General features: G+C 42.5%; 1 protein-coding gene across 7 annotated transcripts in view; it reads left to right on the top strand.

The window, feature by feature from the left end:
• CNOT2 (CCR4-NOT transcription complex subunit 2) overlaps window positions 1-18211 on the top strand; it is a 429881-nt gene that overhangs the window by 344248 nt on the left and 67422 nt on the right. For all 7 annotated transcript variants that reach the window (XM_086921898.1, XM_086921930.1, XM_086921945.1 and 4 more), the window contains exons 12-13: window positions 8667-8728; window positions 8820-8869. In XM_086921898.1, the coding sequence (XP_086778024.1) occupies window positions 8667-8728; window positions 8820-8869 (112 nt within the window). The remainder of the gene's footprint in view (window positions 1-8666; window positions 8729-8819; window positions 8870-18211) is intronic.

Genomic DNA, 18211 nt, shown 5'->3' with positions numbered 1-18211 from the left:
TGTTCCAGCACCTGGAGGGAAAAGAAAGTTCAGTGTCCACCAAGTAAAGCTTGGCTGCAGGAGAAGTAGGTCCACTGATACTGAAATACAAAATCATTCACCTTCAGTAGATGGGAGAGAGACTCAGTTCGGCCACTTGAAACCCCTGTGTCTTGCTGAGCATATTATAAGAAATCAAGTCAGCCCTGTTATTTTTCCTTACCTCCCATGGATAGTCACACCTCCCAAAGATTCAGTTTTCATCATGCTGAGTGCTGAGTTGCCTCTGAAGGCGATCATTGAGGACTTCCAACACTTGCTTCATTATGGGGGACAAAAAGCCAGATAGTCTTTTAACTATTGTAGGACTATAGCCCTGACCCAAATACTTTTGCCCCTTCTATTACTGGGTTGGCTTTGCACTAAAGACCTGAAGCATACCTACTTTCACATCCAAATTTGTTGGCATCCCAGACATTTTAGAAGTCCATTACCAGTAGTCCCTTTTGGATTGAGCTCTGTGAATCTTACAAAGGTAATAGCAATGGTTAATAAAAAGATTCTTATTATGCGCAAACTTTGCCCAATGGGCGTCAAGGCGCCTACTTCAAAATAACAGCTCGTCACCACATGTAGCATTCCATCATTGGTAGGCCCTCCTGAAGAACCAGGTTTTAAGTTCCTTTTTAAACAGATGAATTGAGGGTAGCGTTTTTATTTCAATTGGGATGGAGTTCCAAAGCTGCGGGGCAACAACTGAAAAGGCCCTGGCTCCCCATCTTGTCAGCCTAAAGCGAGGCACGACGAGTTGGAAAAGTCCTGCGGACCGGAGACCTCTAGTTGGAACATAACGAGTGAGTAAAGAGCTAATCGCATTCGTTGATCCCTCTGCCAGTGCTCTATAAGCCAAACAGAGAATTTTAAAAGAAATTCTGTGCTGCACCGGAAGCCAATGAAGGTCTTTCCTGGCCTTGGTGGCAGCTGATGACTTAGGAAGAGCCAAAACAAAGCGTGCCGCAGCATTCTGCACAATTTGCAGTTGTTGTATAAGGCTCTTATTGGCCTCCATATACAAAGAGTTTCAATAATCTAACCTGGAGCCAACATGAGCGACTGCAACTTGTTTGCGCGCCTGAGGGGATAGATAGCCACGGATTCTATTAAGAATCTTAATCACACCCCAGCATGTGGCCACGGTCCTGTTAACTTGTAGGGACAGAGAGAGTGAGGTGTCTAATATCACACCAAGATTTCTGGCTGATTGGGATGGAGTGGGGCAGGTGCCAAGAGAAGAAGGCCACCACTCGCTCGACATAACATCCTGGTCTTTTCCAAAGACCAGTACCTCTGTCTTTTCGCCGTTAAGCTTGAGGGAATTGATAGTCATCCAGTCTGCCACATACTGCATGCATACCCTGAAGCTGGAGGCGGTTGTCGTGACAGAGGAATGCGCCAGAGACACCATAATCTGGGTGTCATCGGCGTAGGACACCACCTCCATCCCCTGCGATCTTACTAGTCTAGCAAGGGGGGCCACATAGATGTTAAACAGGGTCGGGCTCAATGCCGACCCTTGTGCACACCACATTGCAAAGACTTGGCAGGGGAGAGGTAGTTCCCGAGCATTACTCTCTGCTCCCTTTCCAGAAGAAAGGAATTCAAAAGACTCAGGGCTGGTCCAGTGACCCCTGCCTCCCTAAGCCGAGATGTTAAAATGGCGGGAGACAGGGTGTTGAATGCAGCCGTGAGATCCAGCAGGACCAGAACAGTGGTTTGGCCAGATTCCACTTTACGCCGGATGTTGTCGGCCACAAGGGTAATAGCAGACTCTGTGCTGTGGTGTTTTCGGAATCTGTGTTGCGTGTTGTCTAGATATTCCGACTCATCAAGAAAGGAGCACAGGTGGAGGTTAAGATGCGCCTCCAATATTTTTGCAGGGAGAAGGGAGATAGGCCTGAAGTTTTTAAAAAGGCCTGGGTCGAGGGACGGTTTTTTGAGGAGAGGCTTCACAATAGCATTCTTCCATACCACTGGAAAAGAGCCCTGGGCAATAGCTTTATTCATAGCCATGAGCATGGGAGGAAGAAGACTACTTCTACACTCTTTAGGCTTTTTAAGAGGTAGAGGATCCATGGGGGAAGCGGATTTGGTCCTGTCCAATAAAAGATTCAGTCCCTCCAGAGACAGAGGAGGAAACTCCATAAGAGACTTGGGAGGATCTTTACATAAAGAGTCAAGATTAGATATGACCGGAAAGATATTCTGATCCAAAGAGTGGCAATCGGCTTCCAGAGAAACATGGATATCAAGGATCTTCTTATGGAAAAAGTCTGAGATATTATTGCATAGTTCCTGCGAACTAACTACAGGATCTGGGAGTTGAAGGGAGCATAACGAGTCCGCGATTTTAAACAGCTCCCTAGAAGATGTGATAGAGCTGGTAAGATTGGAAAAGTACTCCTGCTTCTCCATTACCACTCTCTGTTTATACTCCCGCAATGCAGACTTGTGAGCCTCTCGATCTTTAGAGTCCCAAGATTTCCTCCAGCTTCTCTCAGTGCTCCTGCATCCCTACCTAAGAAGTCTCAGCTGGTCAGAGAACCAAGGTGCAGTAGGCTTCCGCCGGGCTACATAGCGCACAGAAGCGGGGGCAAGCTTATCCACAGCATTGGAAATAGAATCCATCAGGTCTTGTGCTGCCTCAACTGCGTTTTTTCGGGAAAGAGATTCAGTAGAGGAGACAAGAGAGGCTATGTTATGTCTATTTATATCGGTATCCATGCACATGCGCAGGTGTGCGTGTTGCCTCAGTGGCAACCAGTTTAGGTGAAGGACCCTATACATCTGTGCCTATGTGTAGTACACTTCCAATCAAAGAATTTTCTGGCTACTGGATTGTCATATTGAGCCTATTAGCCTAAGTAGCAAAGCACAAATTTTAATTCCAAATGTCCACCGATGATTACCATATTATTCAGATTGAGGAATTGGGACTCTAAAAGCAACTTTGCTTTTGAATAGAAGACATATTTCCCTGTTGAATAGTGATGTGAGTCTAGTGCCGCATATTTCCTCTTCCGTCTTTTGTCTTGGAAATCACCTTAGTCCCATCTCATAGAGTAAAGGCACTGGGTGAGATTTTGGAGTTCGGTTTGTTTCTCTTCATATACAAGGTAGTTTGGATAACTATTTTAAACGATCAGTGCTCTTTAAGATCCTATTAGACATGCAGTTTTGACAAATTATCAAACCATACTGGAGGGCCTCAAGATGAAGAGATCCTTGACAGAGTAAGTCAACTAACACACTTCACAAGAACTTGGGTTCTGAGCATGGATAGGCACAGATTGACTTGCCATGGGACGGACGAGCAGCAACCGTGTTTAAGAACGCATTCATGTGGGGGAGATTAAATGGGGAGGGGGGTATGGGAAGTGTTTGGGTAAAATCAACCATAACAAAAATATCAATAAGAAAAAATAAACCTTCAAGTCAATACAAACGTCTCTATTACCTCCAAGTCTTAGAAAGGGCACAGTGAAGAGCCAGACTCTTCCTTCAAGATATTCAAGGAACATTTTTTGAAAAACGGGTGCAAAATCAAAGGTCTCAACATCCCAAAGGTACACTTTTTAGGGTGCTCTTAGTATCTGTATCACAGATCATGGATCCAAGGATACAATTCACCCAGGAATCACACCATTGCATCACATTACATTCCTTTTGTGACATAAGCATGTGAAAGGGTATTAACATTTTACAAAGAAAGCAGAGTTGTGTCCCAACAGAGTTGATCCTAGCTGGAGAGGTCTGGAGGTATGCTGCAAAACCACTTCCAGTAGTATATCCAGTGGTGGCTCCTCCGCTAGGGTTGAGGAGCGTTGCCCCACTGCTTTTGAGCAGTGCAAAGTAAAGGAAATATAACATGATAACTTTGAGTTATCTTTTATGTTTCCTTTGCTGGCGGGCAGGGCTGCTCTGCTCTTGGAGCAGTACAGGGGAGGCTGCATTACAAGGTTGCCATTGGTCAGGGGAGCCCGGGTGCTTAACAATCACAACTCTGACTGTTCTTCCTCGCTTCCTGCTCCTCGAGTCCCATGAGGAGAGCAGGAGCAGACACACGGGACCCTGCGGCTGAGTGTATGTGTGTTGCGCAAGTGTTGCGCTATCCCGCACCCTTCCCCGCGAGTCATGCTGGCCGCCACAGAGTATATATTTTGTAAATCCTTTCATTGTTTTGTGCCCTAGAGGTTATGCAAATACACATTCATCACACATCACCTGCATTCAACATTGGAATGCATGAGAAATTGTATTATTTTTTTACCCATATAGACTACATATAAATCAAGATCTAGAAATCCCTAGACCCCAATCACTAAACCGAGAATAACTGTCTCACAGAAGACATCCGCCTCTTAATTAGGGCTACTTTAACTGCTTGCACTGGGTGAAACTAAAGCTGTTCTAATTTAAAAGACCAAAATGATGCTTAAATTTCCCGCACATACAGTGTTGTACTGTCTTTCAGTTAGTTAATTTTCCACAGCCGATAGTGATTTGTGGGGATATGAATATAAATTTGTTGAATAATGCTTTACTGGATGGGTATGGAAACTATAAAGGCCGGAAACCGAGAGTGTACAAAGCTCTTGTTAATTTACTACAAGATCAAGGCTTAATTGATGTATGGGGAAAGCTTCGTGAGGGGGATAATGGATTTACCTTTTATTCACATCCCCAGAAAAAATGAGTCAGACTAGATTATTTTTTTGCCCCAGAAAATTTGCTGGAAGGGACTAATATAAGAACTTATCCCAGAATTACCTCTGATCACTCTCCCATAATGATTGAAATACAGAGTCAAACGAAGAGGGCAGCACCACCTATTTTTTCTTACGATCGGAAATTAGGGTTGAATGAAGAATTTAATACACATATGCAAAGGTGGATCCAATCTTTTTTTATTAATAATCATGGCACGGCCAATACTGGTATAGTTTGGGATACTTTTAAGGCGGGCTTCGGGGGAGAGTGCATTAGTTTCTCATCTTGGCAACGTAAAAGATTTAAAAAAGAACTTGATAAACTATATGAGTTGCTGGCTAAAGCAGAGATTCTGTTAACGAGGGAAGTTGTCCAGGGTAAAAAAAGAGCTTTGTGAGGTTGAAAATGAGGTGGCAAAGGCCAGAGCTGATATTCTTGGCTTTTGGGACACGGAAATCGCAAGGAGATTTTTAACATTCAAAATGCTAAGCTATGAATTTGGGGAAAAAATAGGTAAAAGACTGGCAGTAAAACTACGAATGAAGCAGACAGCTCGGAATATCAGTTCAATGAAAGACGCTCATGGTAAATCGCACTCAGAACCGGAATGTATTCTCCGAATATTCCAAAGTTTATACGCTGAACTTCATTCAAAGGATGAAAGTTTAAATACAAATATGCAATGGTGCGACAGAATGGAGGCAGGATTGAAAGTTTTAGATCCCCTAATGGCAGATGAATTGGATTTACCAATAACTATAGTAGAGCTAGAGATAGCAGTGAAGAGTCTCGCTGTTGGTAAGGCCGCTGGACCAGATAGAATACCTGTTGAAGTATATAAAATGTTTTTCAATATTTTAAAGGATGAATTGCTCCATGTAATACTGGAAGCACAGCAGGGAAACCCACCTACCACATGGTCTGATGCAACCATTGCGGTCTTTTGTAAAAAAGGTAAACCTGCGGATAATGTCGGATCCTACCGTCCAATATCTTTATTGAATGTGGATAATAAGATTTATTCAAAGATTTTGGCCAACCGATTATCCAAAGTTATATCATCTTTAGTTTCTCGACAACAACATGGGTTTATCCCTAAAAGAGGAACTGTGGATCATATCAACAAAGTAATTACGTTGTTCGATATTGGGGCTGTAAATAAACAGAAGTTAGCGCTTTTTCTGTTAGACGCAGAAAAAGCGTTTGACCGGGTGTGTTGGGATTATTTGTGGAAATTAATGGCTAAAATGGGCTTTGGACACAAATACATTAAGGGAATTAAATCTTTATATGTTAAACCTACTGCTAAAATTTCGGCCTTGGGAGCGCTCTCTGATTCTTTAAACATCACTAGAAGGACTCGCCAAGGCTGTCCATGCTCTCCGTTACTATTTACTTTGTACATCAACCCGTTTGTAGAACAAGTAAGTCAGAATCCCTTAATTCCTCACTTTATAGTATCTGATTTTTGTTTTTCTGTGTTCGCTTATGCGGATGATATCGCGGTGGTTACAGACAGGCCAGACACTGCTATTTTAGAGATTCAGAGGCTGGCGAAAGAATTTGGAACTATAACTGGTTATAAACTTAATGCATCAAAGACTCAGATTTTATGTTCGGAAGCCATAACTTGGGAGGATGAGAGAGTGGTGGGGGAGGTTACTTACCTTGGGATATTGATCAAGACTAATATGACCGAACTGGTTGATGTGAATTGGAATAATGTATATGATAAAATTAAGGTTTCTCTTGAGTGATGGGAACGTTTATTTTTTACTATTATTGGACGGACTAACGTTGTAAAAATGAATGTCTTACCTAAAGTGCTATATTTGTTTCGGTCAATACCTTTGGAATTTCCAAAACCTAAGTTACAGGCCTTACAATCATTATGTGGAAAATTTATTTGGAGTCCTGGGAAACCAAGACGGGCCATGAAATTTTTTATGCTACCATTTGATAGGGGAGGGTTAGGAGTACCAGATTTTTTTCTTTATTATATAGTTTTTTTTTTTATTAAGAATGAGAGTGTTGACTATAGGGGAATCAACGGAACTCATGTATAATCACCCATCAATATTTGAGATTTTGATGGGGCCACATGCGAGACAAAGTTTTTTTATTGAAATTGATGGTAGTTATTACAAGCGAACCCGATTTAAAGTATTAATAGGAGCCTATAAGACTTGGAAATGGCTGACTCGTACAATTGGAATTGGGAAGCTGGCGTATTAGAATCCCTTTATCACATCAAGGTTATTGCCTACTATATTTTTGGATGGAATGGCCTTGAAATGGCAAAAAAAGGGGGTGACATGGTTGGGGGATTTGTATCTGGCGGATGGCAAGTGTAAATCATTTGTGGAATTAGGTGAGCAGTTTGGCCTACCCAGAAGCTAGTTTTTTTAATTTTTACAAATTAGGGATTTTCTTATTAGACAAAAATTAAGTTTACAAAAGCACCAAGATGTTGAGGGAATAGGTCGCCAGGTGAAGATTGGTACTTTGTATAGAATGCTTGTGGAGGAGAAACCAGATGATTTGGAGAAAATAAGGGTAAAATGGGCCAACACTTTAAGGGATACTGAGGTAGATGTGGAAGATCTCATCTCGCTCTCCAAAGAAGTTTTAATGTCAGCTAACCTAAAGGCACAGTTTTTCAAAACCCTATTTGATTTATATTATACACCACAACGAATGTCAAAATGGGGAGAGGGTTTTGATGGAAAATGCTTTCGGTGTAAAGCCGATCATGCAGATAGTTTACATATTTTTTTTTCTTGTCCCAGATTGGCGGGATTTATAGAAGATATTGAAAAATGTATGTCTTTAGTGCTTAATGTTCGCCTGATGATCACTCCCTCTATGTTGGTGCTGGGGAAAATTCCTAATGATAACCCTGCTGATAGACTATATCGTTTTCGTTATTTCATTTTTTTTTTACAATTGACTGTTGCACGAATATGTATTGCTACAGAGTGGCTCCAGGAAAATCCACCGCTATTTCACCAATGACGAGCACGAATGTATAAATTATATAAATTGGAGTGGGGTCTCTTTTCTGTTTCTGGGTCTAGGAAAAAGAAAAAAATCGGACTGAAAATCTGGGGGGCTTTTTCAGATTACTATGAAGACTGAGAATACCATCTAATTTTAATGAGATTATAACTATCATTATGGATGTTTCGTATATAAAGGATATTATGGTCTTTGTTTTGGATGAAATAAGCTATTCTCCATTTGTATTTTGATGCATTTATGGTTTACGATGATGTATTTATGCCGTGAACCAATTAAATAAAAAAAAAAATTAAAAAAAATAACATTGTTGGCTTCTCTGCCTTAATGTAAGCGTGACAAAGTAATTTAAAACCCAAAAAGTGGTGGCGTGCTTGTGTTTTCAGAATTAGGTGTTTGTATTTAAGGAATTTATCAGGCATCAGGTAAATCAAATAAACACAAATGACACACCCTAGCTGTGATCCACATGAGGCCAAAATCCACAGGAAATATATGTAAATTAACATTATGTTTTTAACCATCATCAGCGTCTCATTAAATGGTGAATTTAAATAATTAAAGATAACATTCTTAATCATTTTTAAAAATCAGTTTAAAAGCAGCAGATTGTTTTCTTTTGTGTCTGTGTGCATGCACAGCTACTCTTATATGCTGAATAAAAATAAAAAGTGGCGTTTGTGTTTTTTCAGTTTGGCGGGTAATTTAATACTAGATAGCTAGCACCAACATGTATTCTTTCTTGTGTGTAAACTATTTGTTTCATATATTTGAAATGTTTTTTTAAATCTTTAAACATAGAAGACTGTTCAGTTTGCAGGGTACTTGGGTGCACCTGAATTCGTTGAAGAGAAGAATTGTTTTAGTTTGCATTATTTAAAAAAAATCTTTTTTCTCCTTAGAAATCTATATCCCAAATTTGCATCACCATGGGCATCTTCGCCTTGTCGGCCTCAAGATATTGGTATGGAAACATTCAGAACGATGATGCTTATCAATAAGTTTGGTAGATTTATGCCTTAAATTTCAGAATACATTGTCATTTTGTTTTTCAGACTTCCACGTTCCCTCAGAATATTTAACGAACATCCACATCAGGGATAAGGTGAGTTTGCTTTTCTAGCCATAAAAAATTATTCTGTGGAGCTTAGAGGATGGCCCGATACATTTAGCAATGTGACCAATACCCAATATATCCGTCTAATCATATATAACATCCATAATGGGTAACTGTGTAACGTGGTCCGATATTGCCATCAAAGGATTATGTGACATCGGAAACCACTAGGCAGATGGGTGAGTGGTTTGTACGTGTCTCCAGAACACTTTGATGGCAGCATAGGACTACATCCTCATTTAACCTGTTATGTATTATTATAGTATTTGCTTTTTTTGAGAAAGGTGCCTTGAAAAATTTGCTTTTTTTCTAATTGCAGCTGACAATAGGCGGTTGATTGCAATTTGAATACTTACTTTTTATGAATAAAAGACAGTGAATAATTGTGACGGCTAGATGATTTATGTGTGTCTGTGATTGCGGTGTTCATCACATAATTATGGATTTACTACAATTGACACATAATTTGCCACATAAACTGCATAATTAGCTATTTTTACAAAAAATTGAATTTCTAGCAAAAATGGATGAATATTATACTGTAAGATAACGTGTCACATAATTTTCATATTTACCTCATAATAAAGAAAACCTTGCTGTAAAAGCTGGTCCTCCATGCTGTATAATCTGGTCCTCCATGCTGCGCGCAAGTAGATCTGAGATTGGTATGGCTTTACAGTATCATTTGGGGCCTGTCATTATTTCACAGGGGCACTGGTAAAAAACATTACCATATTTCATTGTTAACTGCAACTGTGAAATATGGGTTTTTATACCATTGCTTTTGTGCAACAAATGCACTCAAACACGTAATATATACATTTGCACACATACACTATGTATATCTTTAGGTGTTTATTGTGCATAACGCAGGTAATGATTTGAAACCCATATATGACATCTGTGAGATAGACAAAATAGTTAATGGGGTTGTGTAAAATGTATAAAATACTGTACAGGTATCTGTGAAAAACGGGTTCCATCGTATTAACAAGCATGCCAAAACATTTTGCTCCCCTGTACCGTTGTCAATTCTTCATTCTAGTATGAAAGGTAAACGAAACATTGTAATTCCCAGCAGTGCCTACTGTTAGCTGCACCTTGCAGTAAATATTTCCCTTCCACAGATAAAGTCTGTGTTCAAGGAAGAGTGTGTTTGAGGCATGTGTGCTGTAGATACACATGCTCTGCATACTCCTGCCATCTAGGGTTGTGTCCGGAAGTTTGCAAGTTGTTTTACTTCTGAGAAGTCTTTCCTAGTCACAAGGTAAGGTGACTCCTCCTTTCGGTGACAGTGCTCATGGGCATCAACTACATTGTTAGACTTTACATAAACCCAGAAACGGGTCATATGCATATCAAGCTGCCTCATAAACAGAAGCTTCCTGATGAGGATAGTCATTACAAGATCCCTTTGAAAAAGACTGTTAGTACCAGCCCTTCTCATCCATCACCAGCATCCCCTCCACCACACTCTTCTCTGACTTTAAATCCTTTGCATCACACCTCAAGATTCACCACAATCTCAGCATAATGGGGACGATGATCACGGGGAAGCACATTTACCGTATATCCATGGAGGGATTACACAATTGACCCCCCATTAAACAATGATCCAGACCATTACCCTGCCAAACCATCTCCACCTGATGACAATGTATCTTATTAGGAACTCATTGCCAGGGCTGTAGAATACCATGGGATGGCACTACGCTAAGAATCCTTAGAAGAGGATTTTTAGTTTGAGACATTAGGATCCACACTCAGGTCGATACAAACACTCCCAATACTTAAAGGTATGATGAGACACACTGACAAAATGTGTAAAGATCCTGTGCTTGCACTCACTTGTAGTGTCCAATGCTTACAAACTAGCTAATTCCCAAACCTCAGGGGACGCTTCCCCCCCCTCCCCACAGACAAAGAATCCAAGCTAACAGACACTTCTGGCAAACACATAGCTGCTCAAGCTGCCTATCACTGGTGCATTGCAAAAATGCAGGGCCTTTTAGCCAGATATGACAGGGCACACTGGTATGAATTGAAGCAATTGCTCCAATATCTCCCAGATGAGCATAAAGCAAAAGCGCAAGACTTGGTAAATGAAGGGAAGTAATTTCCAATTCTGCAATAAGATGTGCTCTAGATGCTGCTGATACCGCAGCTATCATCTTACTCCATAGACATGCTTGGTTAAGGATTTCCGGGTTTAAGCCCTAAGTCAAACAATTTATTTTAAATGCACAGTTTGACAAAAAACATCTCTTTGGTCCTGAGGTCGATCTGGTGCTTGTGAAAATGAAAAGGACACTGAAGTGGCTAAGTCCATGGGAGCGCTCCAGTCTCCTTCAAACAGAAGCTCCTTTCGCTGCTCCTTTTACCGAGCAGGGCCCAAAACACAACCCTCAAGTAAGCAGTGACTTCCCTGCACTTCCCTCCGACCGTACCACACCTTTCGGGGAAAGACCTCACCATTTTTCCCCATTTGGCAATCTATAACAACCGACAAATGGGTGGTTGGAATTATCCAACATGGTTATTGCCTGGAGCTTACTACCAATCCTCCAAACATTCTGCCTCACCATCACAAATTGTCTCCAGACCACTTGCAGTTACTTGAACGGGAAGTGTAATCTCTCTTTTTAAAAGGAGCCATAGTCCCAGTTCCAGTAGAGTACCAAGGTTCAGGGGTTTACTCTCTCTATTTAGTTATTCCCTAAAAGGACGACGTTGCTTAAGACCTATTCTGTATCTCCAAGAGTTAAACCATTGTTCGAGGCATATGAGCTGCAGATCCTACATTTAGCAATAGATCGCCACCTGGTGTTGGGCTCGGATGATTGCAGGTTGTTGTCTTCTTGGAAGAAGTCTTTTGTAGTCACGAGATAGGTGACTCCTCCCTTGGACAATACTGCGCATGGTCATCGACTCCATCCTCAGATTGTTTTTTCCGCCACTGGGTTCGGGTGAAAGTTTTCCGCTCCGGCTAGAAAAAGACTTTTTCTGCTTTTTCGAAGCGAGAAACTTCAAACAAACTTCTTTCGACATCGAATAGACTTTCGACATCACCAGCTGCATTCCGGTGCGTCGACGTGGGCCGTTGGGCCCATCGGCGCCATGCGGCCTACGCCTCATGGAAAGAACTCCATTCAAGAGATGCCCGGTATGTCGAGCAAACCTCCCTCATAGCGACCATCACAAGGTTTGCAACCTCTGTCTCTCGCCAGAACACGACGAGTCGACCTGCACAGCCTGTGCCTCCTTCTGATCGAAGAAAACAATTCGAGATCGGAGGGCCCGTCGACACGAAATGAGAGAATCCGCACTAGCTCCATAGGCCATCTTTGAAGAGGAGATCATCGAAGAAGACGTCTCCGAGGACGAATATCCAATCGAAGATATCTCCGAGGACGAGGCTCTACTCGGCGCAGAGGAGGACTCGCCTGATCTCCAAATAATATCGGGGGCAAAGGATTCGGACGATTCAATCCTGTCTCGACAACCCGTGAGTACATCTGCCCCTGCACGACAGACATTACCCAAACAGAAGGCAACGGTCAGCACTCCGCCCATGGGGCCCAGTCGAGACTGACATTTACCCTCTAACGCCCCGCCTTCGGGCCCGGCTCCGAGGAAAGAGAATACGCCTTCCGGTGCCTCGGCACCGAAGAAACACCATGTGCCAGTTACCCCTCCTCCATTGGCACCGAAACATCCTTCGACACCGAAGGATTAGTCGGCACCGAACATAAAAAACCCTTCGGCGCCCAAAGACAAAGACACTTCGGCACCCGTACCATCGGCGCCAAAGACAAAAACTGTACCAAACCCGAAAGCTTCGACTCCGAAACCTTCCGGTTCAAAAAACAAAGAGGGGATGCCAGTTTCCGGCGCCACAGGCCCAGCAAAACCTGTCTCCACGCTGAAACCTCTAATAACGGTACCAAAGACCCCAAATAAGGCTAAACAACATTCGGCACCGAAAACATTGCTAAAAGACTCAACTCCTCCTCATAAGGCAAAAAGTACTAAACAACCTCTATCGGCTCCGAAAAAATCGACGTCGAAGAAGATTATAGAAGAGGAAGAACTGTTTAGACCAGATCCTAGACAGAAAAAAGTCCATATTAATCCAAAAACTGGACATGTGGGAGCAATCCCTTATAAGAAGAGACCAGCAGACACACCACTTACACCTGCGGTCCCTGCCAAAAAGGACTGTGCAACTTCTCCAATGCACCCTTCCTCTCCTTCACCTTCTTCCTCTCCTGTTACTCCATATGTAGAACCTATAACTTCTCCTATTCACTCTCCTGCATCATCACACCACACTGATGAGGAGTATGATTTGGGTTGGGGGGGGGTGATGTTCCAGAGCCACATACATACCCTTTAGATGAGGATGTTAACACATAATACCCTAAGGATGATGATGATGCATATAATGTTTCACCAAATAATGCACCAGACATCCCTGATCCGCAGTACTACACAACAAAACCTTCCCCTACAGAAGACAGTATTGGTTTTAATCATTTGTTAAACAGAGCTGCACTTTACCATGGGGTTCCCATGCACTCTGATGCCATTTAGGAGGACTTCTTGTTAGACACTTTCGAACAGTCACAAAGGTCTACCCAAATATTACCAATGATTAGGGGAGTCATAAAACATGCTCCAGAGATTTTTAAAGATCCAGTAAGGTGTAGAGTGTTAAATCCTAGAATAGAGAAAAAGTATAGGCCAGCACCAGCTGATCCAGTATACATTAAGGGTCATCTGCCACTAGACTCCTTGGTAGTGTCTAATGCGCGTAAAAGGGATAATTTTCAAACTTCTGGGGACACCCCCCCCCCCCCCCCCCCGCCCCCCCCCCCCGCCTGACAAAGAGTCCAAGATCATTGATGCGTCAGGGAAACAAACATATGGCGCATAGCAAACACACAGGCTTTACTCTCACGCTACAACAGGGCTCATTACGATCAACTAGAAAAGTTAATGGAACACCTCCCAGATCAACACAAGGATCTGGCAGCAGAACTTTTACAAGAAGGCAAATTAATTTCAAATGCCTCAATTAAATGTGCACTAGATGTAGCTCACACAGCATCCAGAACAGTGAACACTAGTGTTATTCTCAGGCGTCACGCATGGTTATGCATCTCGGGTTTTAAACCAGAAGTACAAACTACCATCCTAAACCAGCCCTTTAATCAGAACCAATTGTTCGGGCCGGAGGTAGATAATACATTAGAAAAGATGAAGAAGGACACAGATACCACTAAGTCTATGGGGGCATTATAATCCACCCAAACTAGAGGTTCTTTTCGCCGCTCCTCTTACAGAGGAGGCTCCAAGCAGACCGGCGCTGACACAACATCATCTTTTAAAACACACATGCAGACCTCCTCTAATAGAGGATTTTTTAGAGGAGGATACAGAGGCAATAACAACAAGGGAAAAGGTAGAGGTAGTAACAACAACCGCTCCTCTTCCGCTCCTAAACAGTGACTTCCCTCTGCCTCCCCTACAGCGGTCCACTCCTGGGGGGGGCAGATTTTCACAGTTCCTACCTGTCTGGAACTCCATCACAACAGACATGTGGGTAAGACAAATTATCCAACATGGCTACTGCCTAGAACTCACAGCAACCCCCCCAACATACCACCCAGGCAGCGTCCAATGTCTGCAGAACACATAACTCTGCTTCAACAGGAAGTTCTAGCACTCCTACAAAAAGATGCTTTTCAAGTAGTTCCATTAGAAGAACAAGAAACAGGAGTCTACTTCCTGTACTTCCTAATTCCAAAGAACGACGGGACATTAAGACCAATTATCGACCTCAGGCCCCTCAATCACTACATTCAATCAAATCATTTTCACATGATCACTTTACAACAGGTACTCCCATTACTACAACAGGGAGATTTTCTGTCCACACTAGACCTAAAGGACGCCTATTTTCACATTCCAATACATCCTGCGCACAGGAAGTATTTAAGGTTTGTCATACAAGGACAACACTATCAGTTCAAAGTCCTTCCATTCGGGGTTACAACAGCACCACGAGTGTTTACAAAGTGCTTAGCAGTAGTGGCAGCACATCTCAGAAGACATCAAATACATGTCTCCCCCTACCTAGACGACTGGCTCATAAAAGCAAGATCGTACAACCAGTGTGCACAACACACAAAGCAAACAATTCAAACACTGCACAACTTAGGGTTTACGATAAACTACACCAAGTCGCACCTAGAGCCTTCGCATGTTCATCAATATCTAGGAGCTACTATAAACACATCAGTAGCTCAAGCCTATCCCAGTCAAGCCAGGATTCAAGTTATTCAGAACTTAGTCTCCCTTTTTCAATGCCAGCACTCTCTGCAAGCCAGAGTGTTCATAAAACTAATAGGGATGATGGCATCTTGCATCTTCATAGTTCCCCACGCAAGACTGCAAATGCGTCCACTACAAGAATGTCTAGCACAACAGTGGAATCAGGCTCAAGGTCCGCTCACAGACCTGGTGTTGGTGGACAGCCGTACATATCGCTCTCTGCAATGGTGGAACACCAAAAATTTTACAAGGGACGGCGGTTCCTAGAACCTGTTCCACAGATAGTGCTCACGACAGACGCATCCCTCACAGGATTGGGAGCCCATCTCCTGCATTATACCACACTAGGTCAGTGGAACAATCAACAGAAACAGTTCCACATCAACCACTTAGAGCTGCTAGCATTTTTCCTAGCACTCAACACTTTTCAAGTACAAATCCAAAACAAAGCTGTCCTAGTTCGGACGGACAATGACAGCCATGTACTACATACAAAAACAGGGGGGACACACTCTCTGCAACTGTCCCAACTTGCACAGAACATTTGGAGATGGGCCATCCCTCAAAACATACATCTGACAGTAGAACACCTTCCAGGGATGCACAACCAGATAGCAGATCTGTTAAGTCATCAATCGCAACAGATTCCCGAATGGGAGTTGCACCCACAAGTACTTCAACCATTCTTTCAAATGTGGGGGCATCCACAAATAGACCTGTTTGCCACCCACGAGAACTCAAAATGCCCAACCTTCGCCGCCAGGTTTCCACACCCACGGTCGGAGAGGAATGCAATATGGATGAATTGGTCAGGCAGATTTGCGTACGCTTTTCCGCCTCTCCCACTCATTCCACTAGTAGTACGCAAGCTCAGACAACAGTCCCTCAAACTGATACTAGTACCCCTACATGGGCACGTCAACCGTGGTTCACCACGCTACTAGATCTCTCAATAGTTCCACATCAGAAATTACGGCTCATGCCATCCCTGTTAACACAGAACCATGGAGAAATAAGACACCCAGAACCAAGTCAACTGAATTTGGCGATCTGGCTCCTGAAGTCCTAGAGTTTGGTTACTTAAACCTACCACCAGACTGTATGAATATAATTAAAGAAGCGATAAGACCCACTACCAGAGTATGCTATGCTGCTAAGTGGAAACGATTTGCAATATACTGTAACAACAATCACATTGATCCTTTGGACGTTTCCATCCAAAATATCATTTGCTACCTTCTACATTTACAAAGGTCCAATTTGGCTTACTCTTCCATACGACTGCATCTAGCAGCTATTGCAGCGTATTTACAAAATAGACAAACATCTATCTCTATTTGGAGTACCTGCAATAAAAGCATTTATGGAGGGATTAAAAAGAATAATCCCACCCAGGTTACCACCTGCTCCAATATGGAACCTAAATGTGGTCCTTACAAGACTCATGGGACCCCCTTTTGAACCGTTACATAAATGTGAACTTCAATTTCTAACATGGAAAACTGCTTTCCTTGTTGCCATTACCGCTCTCAGAAGAGTTAGTGAAGTCCAAGCATTCACAACAGAAGAACCATTTTTTCAAATACATCCTAACAAAGTGGTTCTTAGACCCAATCCAAAATTCCTACCAAAAGTGATTACTCCTTTTCACCTAAACCAATCAGTAGAGTTACCAGTGTTTTTTCAAAAACCGGACTCTGTTGCAGAAAGAGCTTTGCACACCCTAGATGTTAGAAGAGCTCTACTATATTACACAGACAGAACTAAATCCTTCAGAAAAACAAAACAACTATTTGTATCCTTCTCTCCCCCACACAAAGGCAATCCTATCTCTAAAAGAGGTATTGCTAGATGGATTGTTAAGTGTATTCAAATATGCTATCACAAGGCTAAACGTACACTAACAGCTCCTCCTAGAGCACACTCCACTCGCAAACTAGGAGCCTCTATGGCTTTCTTAGGAAACATACCATTAGAGGATATATGCAAGGCAGCAACATGGTCTACAATACACACTTTCACTAAACACTATTTTGTTGATGTGCAAGCCAAGCAGCAAGCTGCAGTAGGCCAAGCTGTCCTTAAAACACTTTTTCAGTATGCTGCAACGGATACAAGCGACCACAACTAGGGGAAACACTGCTGCACAATCGTTACTAAATGTAGGATCTGCAGCTCATATGCCTCGAACGGAAAATGCTACTTACCAGTATGCATCTGTTCTTGGCATGTAGAGCTGCAGAATCCTACATGCCCGCCTGCCTCCCCGGGACTTGTATCCGTTCCAGTACTCATCTTACTTAGATGCACACACATGGACATCCTTTTCTCTTTACTTCTACTAACTCCATCATTTCCCATCATGGCGAAAAACAATCTGAGGATGGAGTCGATGACCATGCGCAGTATTGTCCAAGGGAGGAGTCACCTATCTCGTGACTACAAAACACTTCTTCCAAGAAGACAACAACCTGCAATCATCCGAGCCCAACACCAGGTGGCGATCTATTGCTAAATGTAGGATTCTGCAGCTCTACGTGCCAAGAACAGATGCATACTGGTAAGTAGCATTTTCCATATACTGTCAGAACACTTTCACATGGTAACTCTTCAACAGGTACTTCCACTTTTAAAGAAGGGAGATTTTAGGTCTTCTCTAGACTTATAAGACACATATTTTCATGTTCCAGTTGATCCAGCTCATCTCACATACCTCGGATTTGTGATAGCAGGCAAACATTACTAATTCAAAGTACTCCCGTTTGGAGTGACTACTGCTCCCAGAGTATTTACCAAATGCCTGGCAGTAGTCGTAGCTCATCTCAGAAAACAACATATTCACGTCTTCTCCTACCTAGGCGACTGGCTCATCAAAGCCAGCACTTACCAAAACTGTCTGATACACTCAGACCACAATAGACCTACTTCATCAGCTAGGCTTTATGGTCAATATACAGATATTTCACCTGCATCCTTCACAGATGCAATCTTACC

Source organism: Lissotriton vulgaris, chromosome 1_1, assembly GCF_964263255.1.
Source record: "Lissotriton vulgaris chromosome 1_1, aLisVul1.2, whole genome shotgun sequence".
Taxonomy (NCBI): domain Eukaryota; kingdom Metazoa; phylum Chordata; class Amphibia; order Caudata; family Salamandridae; genus Lissotriton; species Lissotriton vulgaris.
The sequence above is the reverse complement of the archived record's forward strand: the minus strand, read 5'-3'. Positions and strand labels throughout refer to the sequence as shown.